Source organism: Heteronotia binoei, chromosome 21, assembly GCF_032191835.1.
Source record: "Heteronotia binoei isolate CCM8104 ecotype False Entrance Well chromosome 21, APGP_CSIRO_Hbin_v1, whole genome shotgun sequence".
Taxonomy (NCBI): domain Eukaryota; kingdom Metazoa; phylum Chordata; class Lepidosauria; order Squamata; family Gekkonidae; genus Heteronotia; species Heteronotia binoei.
The window spans coordinates 164685689-164709952 of NC_083243.1; the positions used below are offsets into that span (position 1 = coordinate 164685689).

Consider the following 24264-nt stretch of genomic DNA (forward strand, 5'->3'; position numbering starts at 1 on the left):
AAGTTGATTGTAAGTCACTCTGAGACTCCTTTGGGTAGTGAAGAACGAGATATAAATCCAATCTCTTCTCTCCTCCTCCTCCTCCAGATTTATACAAAAGAAAAACTCAAAGAACCAACTAACCATTGAAAAAAACATATCAACAGTACTGAGAACATACAACCTCAGTACTACTCCCAGAGAAGTTCACCAGGAAGTTTAAGGACGAATGCAAGGCAAATTGGAGGGTTCTAATAGCAGACAGCATGACCCCTCTTCTCCAAGAACAGGATTCAAAATTGTACCCTTGGGTGAGAAGAAACTGCCCCATCCCTGGACCTCTGAGAAGGAAGATGCACGGTGAAACAAATCTTCCTGTCTTCTGTGGTCTGGGGTGAGGCAGTCTTGACTTCTGGGACACAGAAAAGCAGTATGACCTAGGGAGGGAAGAGACTCCTGAGGTGAGAAGGCATGCTGTAGGACCCTTTCTCCAAAGGTAGCCTCTGTAGAGGCTAATTTTTCCATTCCATAGTGCCTGGTTAAGGAGCGTATGGACGTCCAGGTAAGCAGCCTTACATACTACTTCTAGTGAAGGAAAGGATTGGTATGCTGCAGAGGTTGCTGCCCCTCTGAGGTGCTGTGATGCATGGAGGAGGATCTACACCTGCAGACTTGTAAGCAAGAACTATGCATCCTCTAACCCACCTACTAATAGTAGTAGAGACTCTGTACCCCACTGATATTTCCTGAAAGAGACACAGAGTTGTTTTGCAGAGAGGCTTAGTCCTTTCTAGGTATAAACTAAGGGCCCTCCTAACATTCAAACAATGCCACTCTTTCTTCTTAGTGTGTTTGGGACAAGAGAAGAAAGAGGGGAGAATCAGGTCCTCTGATCGATTAAATGCAGAATTTACCTTAGGAATAAATTTACCTTAGGGATAAAGACCTACTCTGTCATTATGAAAAACACATAGCTCTTTGTCCATGGAGAGCACTCTACGCTCAGACATCCTCTTAGCACAGGGGGGGGGGGAAATATCAGGCCCGAGGGCCGTTTAGGCCCTCGAGATCACTTGGTCTGGCCCTCGGGGATTGCTGGGCTGAGCCAAGCCACGTGGTGGCTTCCCTGGAGCCCGGCTGTCTGGCAAGGATCATGCGGCCCACCCGCACTGTGCAGCAGCCTCCCCAGGGCCTGGCTGGCTGGCAGGGATCACGGGGCCCATCCAGGATTGCTACAGGGCCTGGAAAAGTCACTGTCACAGTTCAGGTAAGTTTCCCACTCATTTCTTTATTTTCCTTTCTATTACTTCCCCCAATTTCTTTGTTTCCTTTAATTCCCCTTCCCCCTTTCTTTATTTCCCTTTCTTCCCCCTTATTTTCCTTCATTTCCCTTTCTTCCCCCATTTCTTTCTTTCCCTTTCTTTCTCTTCTCCCCGGTTCTTTATTTTCCTTTATTACCTTTTCTTCCCTCCATTTCATTTTCCTTTCTCCCCCCCCCCCCATTTCTTTCTTTCCCCGTCCCTCCCCTCCTCTTTCTGTGGAACCTGAGTGGTTGGCATTGTGAAAGACTGCTGCTGGGGTATGTGGGTGCCTTTAATGGTCTGCTGGGAGCAGCTGCAGTTTCTGCGTGAAGGGAGGGAGGGGTGACAGGGGTGTGGGGTGGGAGCCAGCTACCACCAGTTCAGTTTGCACGTGATTATCCCAGATGGTGTTGCCTAAAATGCTAATGAGTGTCACCTAATATGCTAATATTAGGGGATGTGGATGTGGTCTAATATGCCTGGACCTAGGCATTTGCTTAGGGTGATGGGCCAGGGTGTGTGTGACTTCAAATAGAGAAACAATTATTTGCATTAATTTTGCTGGCCTGAATCGTTTTAAGTTGATAATTTTGTATGGCCCATGAATGATGTTATAAATATCCAAATGGCCCTTGGCAGAAAAAAGGTTCCCTACCCCTGTCTTAGCAGAAGTGATACTGACCAGAAAAAATAATTTTAAATGTGAGTTCTTTGAGGGAACAGGTAGCCATTGAATGGTGATCTGGAGAAAGCCCTGAGCACTATATTCAGGCTCCAGGTAGAGAAATATACTCTTATACTCTTTAGCTTGGAGAAACGTCGACTGCGGGGTGACATGATAGAGGTTTACAAGATAATGCATGGGATGGAGAAAGTAGAGAAAGAAGTACTTTTCTCCCTTTCTCACAATACAAGAACTCGTGGGCATTCGATGAAATTGCTGAGCAGCCAGGTTAAAACGGATAAAAGGAAATACTTCTTCACCCAAAGGGTGATTAACATGTGGAATTCACTGCCACAGGAGGTGGTGGCGGCTACAAGCATAGCCACCTTCAAGAGGGGTTTAGATAAAAATATGGAGCAGAGGTCCATCAGTGGCTATTAGCCACAGTGTGTGTGTATATATAAATTTTTTTGCCACTGTGTGACACAAAGTGTTGGACTGGATGGGCCATTGGCCTGATCCAACATGGCTTCTCTTATGTTCTTATGTTCTTAAATGATGGACCTGAGGTGGATTAATAAGGAAGTGCCCTTAAGAAACCTCCCAACATGGGGGTGTTGGGATAAAGACCTCTCTTTCTTGGAAACCGTGATGGCAGAAATGGCTGCCATCTGTCTTTTCAGTGTTCTGGTACTTAAGCCTTTGTCCAACCCTTCTTGCAGGAAGGAAAGTATATCTTCATTTTGGCTCTAAGGAGAACTGTCCCTTTAGTGGAGCACCTGACAAGAGTTATTGTAAACCTGGTTTGTGGAACCTTTCCTAGAGGTTATCACGGTGCTAATCACCTGATCCATATACTCTGTTTGTTTGAGTTGCAACCGCTCAACCTCCAAGCTGTAAGACTTAGCAACGTGGGCTGGGGGTGAAGGAGGGATTCCTGCTGGAGAAGATTCTTTCTGACTGGAAGGTGCCAGGGTTCTTTGATGAACAATCTCAGAAGATCCTGGAACCATGGCCTCCTTGGCCAACATGGCGCCATTAGGACTATTTCCACTCTTGAATTCTATAATTCTCTGAACCACCTTTTGAATCAACAGTATGGGAGGAAAGTCATACAGTGGTAAATTCATCCAGTCACAGCTTAGTGCATTGAACCCTATTGCTCACAGGGACCTAGTCTGTAAGACAGTTTTGCTCCATCACAAAAAGGTCTGCTGCTGTCTTGCCAAACTTGCCACGTATCTGCTAGAATATAACTTTGTTCAGCCTCCATTCTGTTTGGTCAAGGTCTGTCAGACTGAGCCAATCTGCCAGTGCATTGTTCTGTCCTGCTACAGGAGCCTCCTTGATTGACCTCAGATGAATCTCTGCCCATTGCATGATCAGTGTCACCTCTGAATGGAGAGACCTGGATTTGGTACCCCCCTGGTGACTGACATATGATTTGGCTGTCTTATTGTCTGTATGCAGTAGAACATGCTGCCCTACCAGGAGATCCTGAAAGGACACAAATTCCAGCCTTATCATCCTGAGTTCCCAAAAATTGATGCTACAGATGGACTCCTCTGGAGACCAGATGCCTGAGCCATTCTTCCATGCAAGTGAGCTCCCCATCTGGAGAGGCTGGCATTCAATGTCATTATTAACATTTTTTGGTTCTCTTATTGGAGTCCCATCCAGGTGATGTTCTCTTTCTACCAGTGAAGATCCTAAATCAGAGATCCAGGTATTTGATATAGAGGGTATAATCTCTTTAAAGGGTAGTAGAAATCTCTAAAGTGGACAAACATGAAATCTTTTAAGTGGGTGACCATGGTATGATATCCTGACAGGATACCAACATCCCTAGGAACCTCACCAGGAACATCACCTCCACATGTGACCACCTTGTGATCTCCTGCACTGAAGTTAAGATCTTCTCCTGTCTCTACTGGGATAAGAACACTTTGTCCTGAACTGTGTCTATCACTACTCATGGGTGGATAACTCTCTGAGATGGTGATGAGCTGCTTTTCTCCCAATTGATGATGAACCTATGATCTTGGGAGACAGGAAACAGTTTGCCGTACAGCCTCCATCCCTTGCAGATGTAATGGTGACCTGATTAAAATATTGTCAAGATGCAGGAAGATGGACACTCCGTGGGTTCTCAGGTATGCTATTAACAAAACCAGAACTTTGGTAAACACTCGGTGCAGTCTTCAGTCCAAAAGGAAGAGCCCAGTACTGGAAGTGGAGTCTATTGTATGAAAAGCACAGGAACCTCCAATGTGGTTCCTGAACTGGAATATCCAGATAAGCTTCTGACAGATTTATTGATCAGAAAAATCTCCTTTCTGGATGGATGATTGGACTTACTATGGACTTGCGGTCTTCCGTCCTGAATTTCCTCTTTCTTATTCTCCTGTTTGGCCATTTGAAGTCTAAGATAGCCCTCACATCCCCATCCTTCTTTGGGCTATGAAAAAAAATGAGTAAACATTCAAGGACTTCTGGGCCTCTGGCACAGGTTCTACTGTCCTGATATCCAACAGATGTTGTATAGCTTTGAGGAGAAGGAGGTCCTTTTGTGGACAATGACTTCTTGGTACCTGTGTAAAACTGCTGGGAGGCAATGAACAAAGTTCCAATCTTCACTGTGTCTAAGGCCCATTTGTCACCCACTGTGGTCTCCAATTGAGCTGAAAAGATTGAGGGCAACCTCCTATGTTTGGTACATCTGAGTCCCTGTGATAGTCATGCTGAAGTGCCCTTTTTGGGGCCTCTTTGATTCTGTTGTGATTGTCTCGTGAACAATTACCACTGGACTGCTTGGACTTCCATCTCCCTTTGAAGGGCTTAGGCAACTGAAATCCTGAAGTACACTTAGGTTTATGAAAGAAGGATTCTTGCAAGAAGGCAATGCTCTCTTTTTGTCTTTATTCCCCACCAGATATTTATCCATTCCTTCTTTGAAAAGATGAATATCTTTGAAAGAAACACTAGCGACTTTCACCTGGGAAGAAGGATCCACTTCCTATCTGCATAGCCAAGTATTTCACCTGGTGAATAAATTTGAGGCCTTAGCTCTGGCTGAAAGCTGAACTGTATCCAATGAATTGCAGTCAAAAAGGCTGCAAGAGCAGTCTTCCTTAGTTCATCTCTCAAATCCTTGGGGATGTCATTGTCTGCTGCAGAGAGGTCTGTGGCCCAAGAATAGACTGTCCTGTCAAAAAGGAAGCTTGCAGTGGAAGCTCTAAGAGAAGCTGAGGAAGCTAAAGTCCTTGCGGAGGGACTGTTCAATCATTCTGTCACACAGATCCCTGGGAAGGCCATCTGCTTGAGCCAGTAAAACAGAAACTGAGCAAAGGCTTACTGGATCACCCACTAACGGAAGTTTGAACTTCTCTGCTACCAGGATGTAGAACTTGGAGATGATACGGTGGTTAGTCTTAGGCCTGGCTGGAAACCCCCATTCAGACTACATTGTCAAACACCACTGGGAATGGAATCTCAAGAGGAATAGACCCAATTTGAGGAAGGCTGTAGCTGAACCAGTCGGTTTGCTTGGATCAGGTGCTTCTAACTCTTTGATGTTGATTGGAATTTTTAGAATGCACAGCACTTTGGGGAGGATTTATAGAAAATGTCCTGTGAAAAGAGACAAGACAGCATAGTGGTGACAAAGGGTTCTTTTTCATCTGATAGCTTGCCTTCTTCCTTTTGAGAAGAAGAATTGGAGCAATCAGATTCCTCATTATCAGAAACCAAGAGTGTGGGCTTGTTTCTCTGGTAGGCCTAGTTGGATTATCTAGCCTCCTTCTTTTGGGATGGGATGGAAAGAAAGGGATACTTTCCGCCACCACCCCCCCCCCAACTACTTGATGCAGTCCTAGAGGATGAATGATACCCTGTTCTACTAGCAGACCTAGCTAAGTGCCTGGAGCTAGGAAGGGTCTGAGAAATTGCTTCTCTAATCTCCTTCTGCACTTCCCGTTTAATCCAGGATAAAATATTAGCCTGAGCATTGTTCCTCAAGAGGTCCAAGGTTGGAGTCCCAAACATGTCAGACCCTTGTTGGAAGTCATGGGGGGAGGTAAGGTATTCAAGGCAAGAGGCAGACTCAGAGAGTCTCACCTGTGCCATCATTTCCCACCTTTTTTTTTTAAAAAATGGGGAAAATACAAGTAAAATACCCACTCAGTTGCAGCCAACTCTGAGGTTTGCTGAACTCAACCTGCCCAGTAAGCTACTGTAGGCCATGTGGAGGCCTTGTGTCCTCTGCTGTGGCAGCCACTAACATTCTTGGTAGGAGAGTGACAGTTACTGTGAGAAGAGTGTTGGACTAGATGAACCTGGTGGTCCCTTCCAACTCTATGATTCTATGACTGGAGAAGCTCCTGGCCCTAGGGCTGGAGACCCCATGGCTTGGGGCATCCTGGGAGCAACAAGGCTAGAGGGAGATTTGTTCTGCTGTAAATGCTCCTGCTTCCTATGGTCTCCCAATAAACATGGAGCATTGGTGGGGGGGGGGGGGAGAGAAAGTGAAACATCCTTCTTGCTCCCTGGATGATCTCCCTGGAGACTTAACACAGAAAGTCCAGAAAGGAAAAGACAAAAAAACAACAACAACAGTAGCAATCACAGCATTTATTGAAGCACAGCCAATGATGTCTGACTGACTGGGCCAAAAAAAGCAATCTGAATGAGAAGACTCCTTCTTCAGGAATCACTCAAGACCGGCAACCCTGCCTGTCCTTAGTTTCTCTCAGAAGTCAAGAGACTGACCCACCCTGGACCACTGGAGAAGCAGCAGCCTTGCACTTTTTCATGTCTCCAGAATTTCCCACATCCATAGTCAAAGGCAAGTAAGTGAGGAAGCAACCATCTCTTGGAACACTCTGAACATTGCTATGACTTCCTAATGTCAGCAGCTTATCTAGAACCAGGGTGAACCATTTAGTCTTCTCCATTTGACCATTAGTGGCATCTCCCATTTCCAGTGTTCTCCATAACTTATTTTCCAGATAGTCATGTTCCTTCTGAGCAGCTGTGACTTTGCCTGTGTTTTTTTTCTGTGGCACAGAAACCCTGTTTTCATTCGTCCAGTGCCTCAAGCTCCTTTTGGTACAAGCATTAGCTGTGGGGTTTTTAAAATATTTGTATGTGTGTGTGCATGTGTGTGATTGTGTGTGCACCTGGAAGTCACTGCAACCTCTGAGGCACTTGGTTTCATCCAGGAGTCAAGATTGTGACCTGAATCATCGCAATACTGCTGAAGCAGAAAACAAGTTGCCACCTTCCTGCAAAATATAAGCCACACATAAATCCTGCACCAATAGGCTTCAGTTTACTCTCTTCACTCTCCAAACAATTCTGCAGCAACTGCCTCTCTCATATGTAAAAAAAAAAATCCTACTTAACAATAGCCAAGTAGCTATGGTGATACTACATTGAGCCAGGCAGGCCCAGCAGCTCACATGTTTTCCCTGAGACACCTTCTACTGCTTCTCACTTGGGCTACTGTTTGTCCACTGGTAAATTCTTCCCCAGGTTTTTTCTTGTTGAAAACTTGATTCTCTGAGCAAACAGCAAACCAAGCAAGTAATAATTTCTCTGGGATGAAAGTGCTCAGAAAAGCAAAGCACAGCTTTGCCCCCCCCCCCCTCAAATGCAAGGCTGCCAAGAACGACATCACTGGTGTCTGGGAGGAACAAAATGCCACATCAATTAAATTCTGGCTGTCTTTAATGTCATGTTTATTAGATGAGGCTGTCTGTTTGCACAGATCCTACTAGGTAGCTGAAGCAAGGCAAGCACAGAAGTGTTAGAAATTGGAAGTGTTGTCATCCATTGCTATCTGCTCATCTGGGTTCCCCTTAAATCCTTGTAAGCAGGGAGAAACACAGCTCCCAATATGGCAGAGCCAGGACACAGAAAAACAGCCAACCAAAGACTCCACAGCTCTTGCTACATCCCAGTTATGGCACTCATGGGAAACCGTCTCTCAGCACTATAGTTAAAGGAGAGGGGGTAGTTTTGTAAGTGTCTAAAATTGTGCTAATAGCTTCAATGCAGGAGAGCTCTACTCTGTTCTGATCCATCAAGGTCCTTCTGGAGAAATAGTTACAAACCAGTAACCCCAGCTGCAAATTGGAACCAACCTGTGCACTGCTTGCTCTGCTAAGTGGGACAGAAACACCAAAGTATACTAGCCCAATGAAGGCCAGAACTGTAAATTCAAACAATCATGGCCACACTGTAAATCCAAACAATCACAATCTTGCCAACAGGTAGCTTAGGAAAATCAGAGAAGACTTTTCCAAATGCAGAACTTTCCCACAAGGGTTATTTGCCCTGGGTTCAATACTGTTGGGAAGCAGAGTTCTTTCAGGTTCTTTCACCAGCTTTTCTCTGATCTTTACCAAACCTGCTTTACTACAAAATTTTGAGAAAGACCTCAGCAAGGCCTGGATGGTTGTTGTGTGAGAAAGTTCAGATGTTCCTGGTCCCACCCACCTCTTAGTTCCTGCAGCAGTCATGAGCCTCCCGCCACTGTTTTGTCTTGTTATTTAAATTGGCAGCTGAATATCACCTAAATTGTTACAACATTATAGCATCCTGTGTATCAGGTTCTCTGAATTCCCAGATTTCTTTTTAAAAAAGTAATTCTCTAAACCATTTTTCCTTATTTCTCTTGCAACAAAAGGGGCTACATCATGTCCAGATGATGTTTTGCTCATGTGGAGCATGACTGATGAAGCTTCTAGGGTTTTCTCCATTGAGCTCAAGGAAAACAAAACAATTATTTAAACAAATGAAAGCTGAAGATTCAGAGAATGTGACACACATAATTGTCAAAAGAAAAAACAACAACTAGAAATGCCATGAGGTGAGGGAGAGTGCTGCCTGTGGCAGGAAAAAATGCAGGGAAAATTGCTGCGTAGAAGCCCCATTGCCTGGGCATTGTATCAGCAGCTGCAGCAGTGATGGAGAAGCCTCACAAACCTGTCATCATGTAGGTCTTAGTGTACACCCAGGTCTTAGTGTACATTCAGACCATTAATTATTATATTCTTCCAGTACTAAACCAGTAATCCTCCTGAAATTGCCAGTTTATCAATTTGTTTTCTTCATAAGCCGCCCTGAGCCTGCTTCGGTGGGGAGGGCGGGATATAAATTTAAAAAAAAAATGATGATAAGCAATCAATTTGTGCCACACACAACCCAAACCTGGGCCGCTTCTGCACAGGGTTTCCCCCTTTATGGAAACCAGGAAACCTCCAGATCAAAGGGGGATGCCCACATGATGTTGTGCTCAGTCTGAGCATGACTGGTGTGGTTCTTAGGGTTTCCCCCTTTGAACTCAAGAAAAACAAAACCTATTTTTCTCTGTCTTCAAGGGGAATTCTTGGAGTAGCTACAAGGGGAGTGTCTGCAGAGGTACTCTGTCAGTCACCGCTATGGAGAGGGGGCAGAGCAAAACTCTGCTTTCAAACTGGGGCAGAGAAATTCACTTCTGAGTGTCCTTCTCTCCCCCCAACCATCCCTTTAAAAGACATTTTTGTCGTTGCTTTCCCTGGTGAGCTATGCTGTAACATTCAAATAAACAGATCCAAGTGGGCAGCCATGTTGGTCTGAAGCAGCAGAACAAAGCAGGAGTCAAGTTGCATCTTTAAGATCAACCAAGTTTTATTCAGATGCAATCTAGTACACGAAAGCTTACATTCTGAATAAAACTTTATTGGTCTTAAAGGAGCTACTTGACTCCTGCTTTATTCAAATAAACAGGAAGCATGGGGGAAGGGCATCCCGGGCTGTGGGAGGTGGGCAATACAATCACCAGGGTCAGATTGTGAATCAGCAAAAGTTCCGCTTCAGCAAGAAGTCATTAGCAGGAGACTCTGGCAAGATGACTGGATGCAATGGTACAAATTGCACATATAACTAAAAATGATTTTTATAAAGCAAGAGAGGGAAGGGAAATATGGACAGGAAGATGGGCGGTCTGGAATTTCTGTCAAAGCTAACAGAGGGAAATATAGCCATTTAGAAGGGGGAAAAGTCTCCCCAAATTGGATAGCTAAACAAGCAATACCTGAGCATGGAATGTGATGTGGACAGAGTCACTTCCCTGAGTGATTTTCTGAAGCAGATTCAATGAAAAACTGCCTCTCAACTGAGGGCTTCTAATGGCATTGTGATTCATTATAAACAAATGGTGCAGGTTTCACTGTGGCTGAATTGCTCAGCAAAGCCAAGTGTCAGTTTAACAATCTGGTTACCTCTCTCTTTCCATGAAAAAGGCTTGGAGAGTCATAACTGGGGAAGGGGAAAGGGCAGTCAAGCCTCCGCACTGCTTCAGTCTGCAAAGCCAATGCTGCAGAAGGTTACTCAGTCATGCTGAACTTTATGGATTCTGGTCTGGTTCTCTCTTCAGGTAATACATAAGCCAAACCTCTTTAGAAAGAAAAGAAAAAGGGAAGAACTATACCATGCACTGCAGAAGTTAATTGCACTGTGTATCATCCACTGAAAGAGGAATTGCTAACATGGCTTGCTAACATGGCCTAGTTGCTGGGAAAAAGAGAGAGGAATGTTATTACCTCTCTTTCCTTATGTCAGCATTTCCCTTTGTGTGGGTTGTTTCAGCTGTGCTCCAAGCCCAGCAGATATCCCCAACACTAAGCCTAAGCAGTGCCCCCCCTGCCTGCAATTCTCAGGTGTCCAGACAGTTTATGTTTATGTCACTCTACTGAGTGCCAAACAAGAAGAAGGCGGGGAATTTGTTTCAAAGTAAATACATAAATTGCTTAAAACACAGGAATCATGGAACATGTGGTTGTTCCAATTCATTGTAACAAGGACATGAAAAGAGCCTGAAAAGAAATTATGATTTCTTAAAGCTCCTTTTACCAAATTATAAGAAAGAACTAATAAAGACATTTTTACTGAGAAAGGCAAAAAAAAAATGGAATACTTTTTGTTTTTGCATGTGTGTGTGTGTGAGTGCATGCCTGGAAGTCATGGTGACTTCTGGCGACCCCTACTGGGACATGGAGGATGTTCAGAGAAGTGGCTGAATAAAGCCTGCCCCTGCCCTCCCAACCCCTTGTATTCCAAGGAGGTCTCCCTTCCAAGTACTTGCCAGAGTCGACTCTGCTTAGCTTCCAAGATCTGATGAGATCGGGCTTGTCTGGGCTATTCAAGTCAGGGCTAAAAATGGAAATACTTTTGACAAGCTTAATATTATCAAAGATTTCAGGTTTTCACGGCTGGTAACATCATTAGGGTTTGTAGAATCTTTCGGGCTCAAGTGCCGTGTTCTACTGGAGAAAGTTTTTCTTCCAGAAAATTTTTCTTCCAGACGCAGCTGAGAACGAAACGTCTGGAAGAAAAACTTTCTCCAGTAGAACACGGCACTTGAGCCCGAAAGATTCTACAAACCCTAATGAAGCTTAATATTGTTTCTATAGATCATTTATTCAGCACATATGTGTTTAGTGGTATAAAATCTTTATTATTCTTGCTACAATCTTGTCAAGTACACTATGTAAATCCTTGTTTTAAAGTAAGAAACTAGAAGCTGCTTCCTGTGCAGCATCTTGAATAGAGTTTTCAGAGCAATCACATTTATGCCTTCGCATGGGAGAAAAAAAACATTTCCCAAATGGATCCTTGTACAGGATTTTCAGCTCATGGGGATGGCAATAGAAAAAACCGCATGAATAAGCAATCTTCATTAGGGCTGCCAGGTCTGTGTTGGAAAATACCTGGAGACTTTGGAGGGTGGATCCAGGAGATGGCAAGATTTGGGATGGGGAGGGGTCTCATCATGGTACAATGCCATAGAGTCCACCCTTCGAAGCAGCCGTTTGCTCCAGGAGAGCTGATCTCTGCCAGCTGGAGATCACTTGTAAAAGCAGATCTCCAGGCCCCACCTGGAGGCTGGCAACCTCATGTAGTATTTCCATGTGCAGGCTGTTGCTTTAGCTGGGCACTGAACATTGCTAGAAGAGATCTTGGAAATAATGGCTTGGTTAAGAACACCCAGCTTGTAGAATATACATATTTAAATGTATTTTAAACATTTTATTCCACTTTATCCGCTTAAACTCCAGGCAGCTTTGAAACCAGATTCCTTTGGGGTACCTCTGGCAATTTCCCTAGGCAGCAGTAATTCTCTGGGTTTTACAAAGCAGTACAAATCAGTTTTCAACCCACCCCCAGAACCTCATATCCAAGCTGTTTTAGGAATAAAGCACTTGCAACTCGTGGTTGCACCAAGACTATTAAAGGCAGGAACTGTATATTGTATAAGGCCAGTAGGGTGGACTGGGGAAAGTCAATCCTAGCCTTAGCTAATGAAACCTGATATCAGCCTGGAATCAAAAGGGTTCTGCTAATGCAAACCCACTGAAGATGTAACCTGAAGATTCCAAGATTTCGTGCTGCAGTAGAATGTGGGAGTCCTGTGGTTGGCTTGCCTGGCCCCCCAAATGCGGGCCAATGGAAGAAGAATTTCAAGAGATAGGGATACAGCTGACAGGGCCAAAACTCTCTGGCTCCGTCTGTGAATTCTGACCATGTTTTTGCCTCTTTCCACAAACCTTTAGTTCTTGTCAATATGGTTCCTAGAATGCTAATAACAGAGTACCTGCAGGGCACTTCAGCCTTGGTAGCACAACAGCACATTAAAAAAAATCAAATAATCATCATAATAAAGCAGAACAACAACTCTGAGGGCTTTTGACTCTTGCTGTGATTAAAGCTTTCCTAACTGTGGTGAGTGAAGTGATGCTTTTGACACTATGAAAGCAACCCCAGTCTCTAATTCCCAAGGTTGAATGCTAAAATTGACACTTTAAGCAATGCTTAATATATCTCTAAAGCTTTTGCCCCTTTCCAAGGTAGCCTATGATAAATAAGCCACAAATAGAATACGTATTTGTTTTAGGTTTCCCCCCTGGGGGGTATTTGGCCTAAAATATGTTATATCATATATATCACATGCACACTTAGCAATGCAAAAATGAAGGGTATGATATAAGAACTTCAGGGATATAATAAAATAGTGAAGCCTTTGTGCTTTGACAGTACAATCCTAAAGAGACTTACGCCAGTCTTAGCCCATTAAAATGAATAGGCTTAGACTGGTGTAATTCTCTTTAGGATTGCACTGTAAATCACGGAGCATACAGCCCTAATATGGTCACCTCATTCTTATTTATAAAATGTGCCTCGTGGATTTTCTGGTTACATCTGTTTAGCTCACTGACAGTGCAGGTTTTCACCAATGTCAACACCATGGAATGGGTACAATAAAGCAAGAGGCAGTCTTGTCAGACAGCCCCTTGTGTCAACAGCTCTGTACTCATTCTAGTCCAGAGCTCACTCTAATCCAGGCACTTCCCAATGGGATGAAGTGTGAGATGAACTTGTGCTGGTTGAAATTCAAGACGAAAGCTTTCAAGGTGGCTCCTGACAAGAGCAATATTATTGAATGCCAGTTTAGAATAGGGACTGGGAAAAGGACATGTTATGTATGGAAATGAAAAAAAGTAACTTGCTGTTAAGGGGGCTTGGGAAGTTACAGCTTGCACAACCAGGTTGCTGCTGAAAAAATAACAGTCTTAAATGAGACTTGGAACAGGATAAGATCCTACAAAAATGTCAGAAGAAAAAAATGCAGCAATTTTATCAGCCATGGAGAAAACACCATTTTTAATACATTTATCTTGGGAGGGATATGAATGCATTGTATTAATAATCTATTTTTTTAAAAGATGAACGAAGACCACATTAAACATATTCTACTGGTTTGCTGTTATGTTTTATGTCACAAGCATGTATTTTTTTAGAACACCGAAAAAAAATTGAAATAGTAATCAAAGAAGGACAAAGTCGAATTGGGGAGTCACTAAGCAAAGAACGTGTTTGGGAAGGCCATTTACTCTTTATTGTGGCAGGTTTGGATAGATGTCTCTTTGGCTCAAAGGCACTACTAAAGTTGCTGCCTGAGTCATTTGCATCCTGAGAGCTCTTTGTATCCACCAGACAAGAGCAGCCTAGATCTTGTCTAGCAATCTCAGTAAAAATTGTCCACCATAATCATCACTTTCAGCTGTTCCTAGCAACATTTGCTGCAACAGAGCTGGTTATCTTCTGCTCTGGAACATATGGGCCAGCTGTTTAGAATGTTTCCCAAATCATACTGAGCAATATGCTCCATGATTTCCCACTTGCTGCTGAAGTCTATAGGAAAAAAACATGTGGTAATCACAATGCACTCCCTGTAAAGCATGCTTCAAGGACATTGCTGATATGTCATTGGAGGGGCCATGGTTCAGTGGCTGAGCATCTGCTTCACATGCAGAAGGTCCCACTTGCAATCCACAGCATTTTCAGTTAAAGGATCAGATAGTAGGCGGTGTGCAAGAGTCTACTGGAGAACTTGGAGGAACTGCTGTCAGTCAGAGTAGACAAAAGTGATGCTGATAGACCAGTGGTTGGACTTAGTAAAAAGCAGTGTCATATGTTCATATGGCATTCCCAAAGGAATCCTCTATGAACAGCTGACTTTTGCTTGTGTGTTGTTACATGGTACATCATATTAACTGAGCTGATTTCTTGATGGCTGGCAGGTTCCACCTGTAGCTCTCCTTGGGCATTTTAAAGGCTTGGTTCATGCTTGGGCTGTTTGATCCTCAGAAATCTCTGATGGAAGCTTACAGACAATCTGATTCTTAATACACGTAGATCATGTTAAATAAGGAAACCAGAATTTAATGGGGGTGGGTTCTGATGTGGGGGGAAGGAAGAGGAAGATGCAGCTGTGATGCAAGGATAAGCAGGGCAGGCAGAACGGGGTTAAGAAATGCTTGAGAGGATTGAGTGGGTGGGCAGAGAGTGGCCAAGCAAGGTTGGCTATGATACCACTACTTACCAACCCCGTAGCCAGGATATGGAAAATCAGGGGGCCCCTCAGTCCCCTGTAAGGAACCAAGAGTGCTTGACACCTTTCCTGCAGGCTCTCATGCTCTGCAGTCCCCAGAGCAGGACTTTTTTTTGAGCAGGAATGCCCAGGACCACAGTTCCGGCTGGCTTGGTCTCAAGGGGTGTGGCCTAATATGCACATGAGTTCCTGCTGGGCTTTCTCTACAAAAAAAGCCTTGCCCCAGAGGGCCTGAGTGCTCCAAGCAGGGCAGCAGATGAAGGATGGGGGAAGACTCAAAACATAGCGGCTCCCTCCCTTGCTGGCTTGCTGCCCCATGGCCACTCCCCTCCACACAGCTGCTCCATGGACTTCCTACCCCTCTCCCAGCCACACTCCCTGCCCCTGCTGCCCTGCAACCTTGCCTTGCCTCCCCTCCCTGCTGCTCTTGCAGCTGCTGTCACCCCTGTTGCCTCCTTTTCCTTCCCTCCCCACCACTCTTGCTGCTGCCATCACCTCAGATGTCCCCCTTCCCTCCCTGCTGCTCTTGCCTCCACTGCCTCCCTTCCTCCCGCCACTCTCCTCATGGCTGTCCCCTCTGTTGCCTCCTTCCCTTCCCTGCTGTTCAAATCGGCCTCTGGCCTGATTTAAAGGGCCCACCAATAGCTGATCAGCAGCCCCTTTCCCTTTGAATTGCAGGGAAAGGGATGGAGAGAGGCAGCCGCTGTGGCAGCTGCAGCCCTCAAGTGGGGGAAGGGAGGGAGGTGGCTGCTGCCACAGTCCTCAAGCAGTGGTGGGTGGAATGGAAGGCTGTCCAAAAATTGGAGGCAGGGCCCCCACAGTAGCTATGGGCCTGCCACTTACTCTTGTGACCCATAAGTGCTGACATTATTCATGAAGCCATATGGTATTTATTCCTGCAATCACAGCAGCAATACTGTAAGACAACTGCTTGGTCCTTGAGGTTCAGTCATATTTGCATGCAGCTTAAGTACAAGTGAGTGGTAGCGTAGATTGCATAGATTAGTTGAATACACTGACATCCAGAGCTTTTTTTGTAGCAGGAACTCTTTTGCATATTAGGCAACACACCCTGATGTGTTGGAGTTTACAGTGGGTCCTGAACTAAGAGTCCTATAAGCTCTTGGAGGATTGGCTACATCAGGGGTGTATGGCCTAATATGCAAAGGAGTTCCTGCTACAAAAAAAGAGGCCTGCTTGACATCAAATTGACCTATATGTTTGTGGACACATCTTCAGAACCCATTTTGATATGCAGAGATAATATCTTTACAGTACCTATGACCATGAAGAGAAAAGAAGAGAGAAGAGATTGGATTTGTACCCTGCCCTTCACTCGGAGTCTCAGAGCAGTTTACAGTCTCACTTCCCTTCTCTTCCCTTCCCCTCCCCACAACAGCCCGCTTCGGTGGGGTAGGGCGGGATATAAATCGAATGAAATAAAATAAACAGACAACACCCTGTGAGGTAGGTGGGGTTAGAGAGATCTCAGAGAACTGCTCTTGAGAGAACAGCTCTGAGAGAGTTATGAGTGACGCAAGGTCATACCAGCAGGTGCAGGTGGAAGAGTGGGGAATCAAACTCGGTTCTCTTAGATTAGAGTGTGCACACTTAACCACTACACCAAACTGGCTCTCAGTTAAGAGAGGATGTTCTAGTCTTTTAATGAAAGATGACACAGTTTCTTGTAGCACTGATTGCAATTACTCCTGCTTAGTAATTGCCCCTCAGCATAGTAAAGAAAAGGGGGGGAATCACTCCTTGTGGAGTACAAGCTGCAGATCAGAAGGCAGAGAAGAAAACTCACAGTGACAGATGCAGCCAGAAGGACATATCCCCTCAAACCACATTTGTCTTGCAGGCACTTCTGTCAATATCCCAATTGCTACTATTCCTCTCATGCCAATCCAGACCTTGTACTTTGGTGCTGAAGAGACTGACTTGTTCAGCCCCTCCACCTTATCTCCACTTTCCACAGGATGCTTAATTACAGACACCTTGTGTATTGAGTACCAGGCAAGGATCTATTCATCAAGCTCCTTCTGCTGTTAAGCCAGGTTAGGAGGAAGGAAGCAGAAGATCTATGGATTTAATTAAACTCGACACTATCCATCCCTGCTTACAAGACAGGTGCTCATAACTCAGCTTTGGGAATAGCTTTGGGCTGATGGGTGTTTGCCAGTGGCATTTTTGTGCTGGACTCTTCCTTTTTGCTTTGAGACCAGTGAAAGGGCGGCAGCAGCTGCTGAAGAAGGAGCAGGACTGCTTCTTCTACAGCACACCCATAAAGTGCTGCCACTTATACCCATGAGGTCTACCAGGCAATGTTTATACACATAATGTTGACCTCATCCATGCTTACTCCCTTTGCCTTTTTATGAGTTGTCATGACGAATGATCACTACTACATGACTAACTTGTTTGGTCTTCAGGAACTATTTTACCTAACGTGTTTTTTCACCATGCAAACATGGAGCACTCACTTTGATTATTCCCATTAATGTGAATAATGGGAGCAGAACTGTTTCAGTGGGAAGATCTAGTGCAGGTAAGTACAAGAACATTTTCAAGAGTACTTTCAGCTCAACGATTATTTTATTACTTCTTTGGAAAGAAAAACACACACACTTACACTCTTTTTATTCTGAAATAATTCTCACTGAGTGGTACCTTGCCTTACACTGGAGCAAGTTCCTCCAACTTAACTGGTTTTTCTGTTGGAGTAAAAGTTAAGTCGGAGGAAGGCACCTTAGGCTGGATGACTTCAAACATTGCTGAGCGGTATGTAAGGATAGAGGCCACTTAGTTTAATGGGAACTATTCCCAAATTAGCATGTACAGGATTTTGGTTCAATGGAAAAGTAAATACATACCAAGGACCATCTGTAGATGCCAAATTCTTGCCAGAAAACCCAAATCACTCCAATATGAATTACACTAACAATTCTGAGCTTCCTTTTTTTCTATTAAAGTTCCACAAGTTCAGGACCACAATTAACCAAGCACAGGATGCCATATTTCCTTAGACTAAAGGTTATGTACTTTAGAACAGTTTTCACTCGGAGAACCATAGTATGGCAAGGTAACATCTCCTGAAGACTGGATGGGAAACCTGTGGGGTACAGAGGTGGGGGTATGCTGTGGGGTGCTGAAGGTGCAAAAAGGGAAGTCAGTGGAGCAGAGGGAGGAAGGGAGATCCTGCAGCAGTGAGAAGCCAATAACCTAGTTGGCAATGGGATTTCTGGTCTTCCATGAATCCTCCTCCCACACTAATACTAACTGCAAGAGCTAGACCATGCTTGCTTACATTTTCAAGTTTTTCCTACAGTGATGGCTTAAGAACATAAGAGAAGCCATGCTGGATCAGGCCAGTGGCCCATCCAGTCCAACACTCTGTATCACACAGTGGCCAAAATATACACACACACACACTGTGGCTAATAGCCACTGATGGACCTCTGCTCCATATTTTTATCTAACCCCCTCTTGAAGCTGGCTATGCTTGTAGCTGCCACCAACTCCTGTGGCAGTGAATTCCACATGTTAATCACCCTTTGGGTGAAGAAGTACTTCTTTTATCAGTTCTAACCCGACTGCTCAGCAATTTAATTGAATGCCCATGAGTTCTTGTATTGTGAGAATGGGAGAAAAGTACTTCTTTCTCTGCCTTCTCTATCCCATGCATAATCTTGTAAACCTCTAGCATGTCACCCCGCTATGAGAAGCTGTGAGCTGGGTAGGTGAGGAGAAATCAAGAACACAGAGGAGCTATGCCAGCAGCTGGCAGTAAGGGTAGAAGAGAAAAATCTTTTGCTTAAGCGGGAAGGCTGAAAGTTTTTCTGGCTACTGCCTGGACAGATTGCTGCATTGGGTAATTAACTGTGTGCAGCAGACCAGCTTCTATTTCTGAGGCTGATTTAATTGTTCTAAGGCAAAGGATTATGGGTGTGTCTGTCCTTGATAGCATATGTATCCCTTTACTGGCAGAATACATCTCCAATATTCATTAGGCTAAAAAGATGAGATTCATGGCATAAAGTTTGGGGTTTTTTAGAATAGAAAAAGGGCTTGATAGAGGCAAGACTTTTTAACCATATAGAATTTTGCATGCTATGTGCACAAACTGTTTATTATGCATGAATGTTTTATATGTTATCCATGTATCTTTTGTGTACATATATTGTTCACGCACTCATCTGCAATCTAAATTACTGTGCTGCAAGAGGACCTGTTTAACAAATGCAGGCAGGGATTTACCTGTATACAGTGAGATGTAGGGTGAATCAACCACTTCAAACTTGAAGCTCGGAAGGAAAACTCGCCACTGAAAGAGACAGGAAAATGAAAAAGTCAATTCACACATGTGCATTTGAATGCACATTGACATGGTGATGGAGGGGCTGAGGCAAAAACAGCTGGCAAGAATGTAAAGCAGGAGGAAGATGACATGGTCCAGAATGCAGCCTGCTACAGTCTCCACGTAGGCGCACAGGCTGGTATTTTTACCCCATGGGGATCTTCTCCTAGTCTCAAAAATTTCGTCAGAGAAATAAAACTTCCAAAAGAACTATGCATTCCACTCCCAGTTGTTTTTTTTTCCCCTTCTGAGCACTCAAACAACAATATTTTGATGCTGGTCAAGGAGATAATGAATTCTGGGTGGCTGCCCTGGGTCACAGGTACCTACTACCCGTCATGACTGTGATGTCTTCTCTACCACCCAACTCAGGCCACCGTAAATCTTTTTTTTTTAAAGTCTATTTTATCTTCAGTTTAACCCCCCACCCCCACCCCCCAAAAAAAATCTGCCCTATAATTTCTGCTGTACCAGTTATGCAGAGTATATACACAGGCCTTCAAAAGTCAGCCAATTTTAAGGGGCACACACCAGCAAGGCTATCCCCTCCCTATCTCACCCATTCCATCTTCAACACCTAATGAAGCTCTCATTTTTTCCTCATGATTGCACTCTGCCTAAACTCTTTGCAGGCCATGCACTTCTGCCTGTTCGTAGCAAACAATATCCTCCCCCCACCTCACAGCAAACAAGCCTCATCCTCCTCCCAAATACCATGTGAGGCATAATATGTGCAGCTACAGAGTTTCCTGGAGGACGCTTCTATCCTTGACCCCTACCAGTCTGGTTTTCGCCCGGGCCACGGGACGGAGACGGTGCTGGTCGCCCTGGTGGATGACCTTCAGCGGCATCTGGATCAAGGCGGCTCGGCGGTGCTGATGTTGTTGGACCTATCGGCAGCGTTCGATATGGTCGACCATCGGCTTCTGGCGTGCCGCCTTGCCGACGCAGGGATTCAGGGGTTGGCCTTGCAATGGTTTTCCTCTTTCCTTGACGGTCGGGGACAAAGGGTGGCGATTGGGGAGGAACTGTCCCGGAGACACATGCTTGACTGCGGGGTGCCTCAAGGGGCGGTGCTCTCCCCGATGTTATTTAACATCTACATGCGCCCCCTTGCCCAGATTGCCCGAAGGTACGGGCTCGGGTGTCATCAATATGCTGACGACACCCAGCTCTATCTGCTTATGGACGGCCGGCCCGCCTGCGCCCCAGAAAATCTGGACCGAGCGTTACAGGCAGTGGCTAGGTGGTTTAGGCTGAGCGGGCTGAAGCTGAATCCGGCGAAGACAGAGGTCCTGTGCCTGGGTCGCTGCGGCCCGGGAAGGGAAATCCCCCTGCCAGTTTTTGACGGCGCGCCGCTAACAGCGTCGGGCAGGGTCAAGAGCCTGGGGGTGCTGTTGGAGCCTTCACTGACAATGGAGGCCCAGATAGCAGCCACTGCCAAGTCCGCGTTTTTTCACCTTAGGCGGGCGAAGCAGTTGGCCCCCTTCCTGGAACGTGACGACCTGGCAACAGTGATTCATGCTACGGTCACCTCGAGGTTAGACTACTGTAATGCCCTCTACATGGGGCTACCCTTGTGCCGGACCCGGAAACTGCAGTTGGTGCAGAACGCTGCTGCCCGGCTGTTATTAGGGCTCCCAAGACGGGAGCACATTCGGCCGGGGCTCCGGGATCTGCACTGGCTGCCGGTAATATTCCGAGTCCGGTACAAGGTGTTGGTCATTACCTTTAAAGCCCTATATGGCCTAGGACCTGTCTACCTTAGGGACCGTCTTTCCCCACACGTTCCCCAGAGAGTACTACGCTCGGGTTCACAAAACCTGTTGGTAGTCCCCGGGCCAAAGGAGGCCCGTCTAAAATCCACCAGGGATCGGGCCTTCTCAATAACGGCACCTTATTGGTGGAACCAGCTGCCGGAGGAGGTGCGGGCCCTGCGGGACCTAGGGCAGTTCCGCAGGGCCTGTAAGACAGCCCTCTTCCGGCAGGCCTATAATACTGACTGACAAGGAAATCTTTTGGATGGAACGAAATGCATCTGTAGACCGCCGGTTTTATCTATCTTGTTTTTATTAATTTATGGTTTTAATTCTACTTGTAAGTGTTTAAATTGTAGTATTAAATTATTATGTTGTAAGCCGCCCTGAGACACTTCGGTGTGAAGGGCGGGGTATAAATTCCAATATAAATAAATAAATAAATAATATCACCCCACTGACAGTGAACGGCCCCCTTTAGGCTAGAGCCTTATTAGTGTTAACTCTGATGCCTGGGGGGCCTTTGTAATGACTGACAAGTTTCCGGATATTGTGCAAAGTGGCAAAAGCATTAATTGTCAATCTACATCTGTTTAGATTGCACACTTGGTTTTAGACATGTCCATATGCTGCTTATCCTGCAAATTTAGTATTTTACACAGATGTGCTAAGTAGCTGATGAGCAGGGAGAACAACCTTGCATGCATATATTTCTTTCCCCTCAGAGCAACCAGGCAACATCATATTGAAGCAAAGATCATCCAACGTGATATTTTTCACTTGCAAGAGTGACCTAAAATGACTTTCCACAGCTGGGCCAGCAGCCAGTGGAAAGAGACAGCATTTGCGTTGAACAGCTCTTCTTGCTTTTAATTTAGAAGCGGGATGAATGGAACCTCTTTAAAAAGACTAATATTTCACCTCCAGCAGCCTGCAGTGCAGTGAAGGCTTCTGTAAAGGGAACACAACTCCACTAAGAGGCATGAAAATAAGGCTGTTTTAAAAATTCTAGGCGAGGGGAGACATTTTATCATGAGAATAAGAGTTTAAGAAATTTCCAGCTAGGATTTCTTTTGCCCACTCTCCATGGTTCCCTCCCAGGAGAGGAACACAATTAATTTTAAGATTTAAATTTAAGCTTTGCAACAAGAGAGAAAAAGCTTAGGGACTGATTTTTTCCCTCTCTCTGCTTTATGATAAAACCAATTAAGAAAACACACACATTTCCTCAGCTTGGTTTATCTGATTTCCTTGACATGTTGTGCTTTGGGGTACCCCCAAGGCCAGATACAACTGCAAACAAGGCCTGAAACTATTTTAAAACTGACCAAACTGGAGTTTTGTTAAAAATTCTTTTTAATTGGAGGTTTTATTTACTATCGAGATTTTTAGTCAGAGAAAAAGAAGGCCAGAGGTGTTTCCGCTTTCCAACTCCTTTAAAATTTTTCCTAACAGGCAACTCTGCCTGAAGGGGAAAGGGGTTTACTCACACCAACTTCCACATGGTCTGATCCATGGTCATCCTGCTTGTGGAGGAGCTCAAAGTAGTAGTGCCTGGATGAGAGGAGGCTGTGTAGAAAGCAAAAGGGGATCATCAGAAAACAGCAAGTATCTTCCCAGCATTACATGCCTACCATGCTTGTATGCTACCATCACAGAACTACTATTCCCTTGGGAGAATTCTCAGCTACAGCGTATGCTGGGGACTACAGGGCAGAGGCATTATGTTCAGGAATCTTTCATGTAATACTGGCAATACCGGCTGCCACCCACCCTGTTCTGAACTGAATCTTCAGCACTGTGTGAATCCGTTGACAGAGAAAGGCAGGCAGGACAATGATGTGGCAGGCAGGACAATGATGGTATCTGGCTGTTCACTTAGCAGTTTCCTCACTGGGAAGCACTGAACAGGCTGCATTATTTCAGAAAACTTCAATGTGATTTAGTTGGTACTAGAGAGATAAAAAGAAGTACTCTTCAGCCAAACTCTTTGTATTCCCAGGATCTCACAAAGTGTCATGACTCCCCTGGGCCCACTATGGGCTACGCAGGAAAGTTGCTAGAAAAGGCTGACTCAAAAGGATGCTCTGTACAAAATCCTGTATTTTCCTCCTTTCCATAGTTCTGCACAAAACATACCCAAATTGTACACTCATGGAATAAACTCTGTAGATGCATGAAAACTCATCTCATCTGCAGAGTATACTCTCATGGCAACATGCATATTTGCATAGAATTAGGAACCATTCAGCAATGTCTGATCTAAGAGAGAACAAGAGATAGGACATAGGGGTTAACTAGTTGTAACTGTGAAGTCTGTACTTCAGACATAAACTCATGAAGAGTTCTTAGGTAAGCCTCTATCTCTTATCCTTAGTTCCCACAAAGTTGCCTATAGACCTAGAGAAAATTGTCCTGTTCCTTTAATCAAAGTTTAATGGGATGTTAGTTGCCTCCAGGTCATGAGAAGTTTCACTTTCTAATCTCCATACATTACCTCCCTGTTAAAAGGGCAGGTTTCTCCAGGCTTAATAATGATAGTAATTGAATTAATTAACTCAGGTGGGTAGCCATGTTGGTCTGAAGAAACAGAACCAAGTTTGAGTACAGTGGCACCTTTAAGATCAACATATGAACATATGAAGCTGCCTTATACTGAATCAGACCTTTGGTCCATCAAAGTCAGTATTGTCTTCTCAGACTGGCAGCGGCTCTCCAGGGTCTCAAGCTGAGGTTTTTCACACCTATTTGCCTGGACCCTTTTTTGGAGATGCCAGGGATTGAACCTGTGACCTTCTGCTTCCCAAGCAGATCCTCTACCACTGAGCCACCGTCCCTCCAACGAAGTTTAATTCTGGGTACAAACCTTCATGCACATGCACACTTCTTCAGATGTATTGAAACAGTTTTCCTCAAGCCTTACATATAGGTGGATGAGAGGTGGGAGTTAGTTGCCAGGAAGGGCTAGTATAGAGTCAAGATAAATCAGGGCCATAGCCAGGATTTTTTGTTTAGTGGGGCGTATTTTTTGTGGGACACCAATTGTGGTTATACGTACTTAAAATAATTAATAAATAATGAAGACATTAGACAATGATTCCAGAGGATCTCCAGGTCTCACCTGTCACCCCACCTGCAGGCATTTTGTCATCAGGATCCCTCCCTCCTCCCCAGTCCCCCCTGGAGTCTGATGGCGCTGAGACAGCTGGGAACTGAAGGGTGCAGTGGCATTTGCCTTGCCAGCTTAGGGATGGCTTACCTCTTGCCAGCTA

General features: G+C 44.9%; 1 protein-coding gene across 1 annotated transcript in view; it reads right to left on the bottom strand.

The window, feature by feature from the left end:
- B4GALNT4 (beta-1,4-N-acetyl-galactosaminyltransferase 4) overlaps positions 1–24264 on the bottom strand; it is a 324261-nt gene that overhangs the window by 21865 nt on the left and 278132 nt on the right. The window contains exons 8-9 of the mRNA XM_060262908.1: positions 22483–22561; positions 19136–19202 (exon numbers count right to left, since the gene is read on the bottom strand). Coding sequence (XP_060118891.1) covers positions 19136–19202; positions 22483–22561 — 146 coding nt within the window. The remainder of the gene's footprint in view (positions 1–19135; positions 19203–22482; positions 22562–24264) is intronic.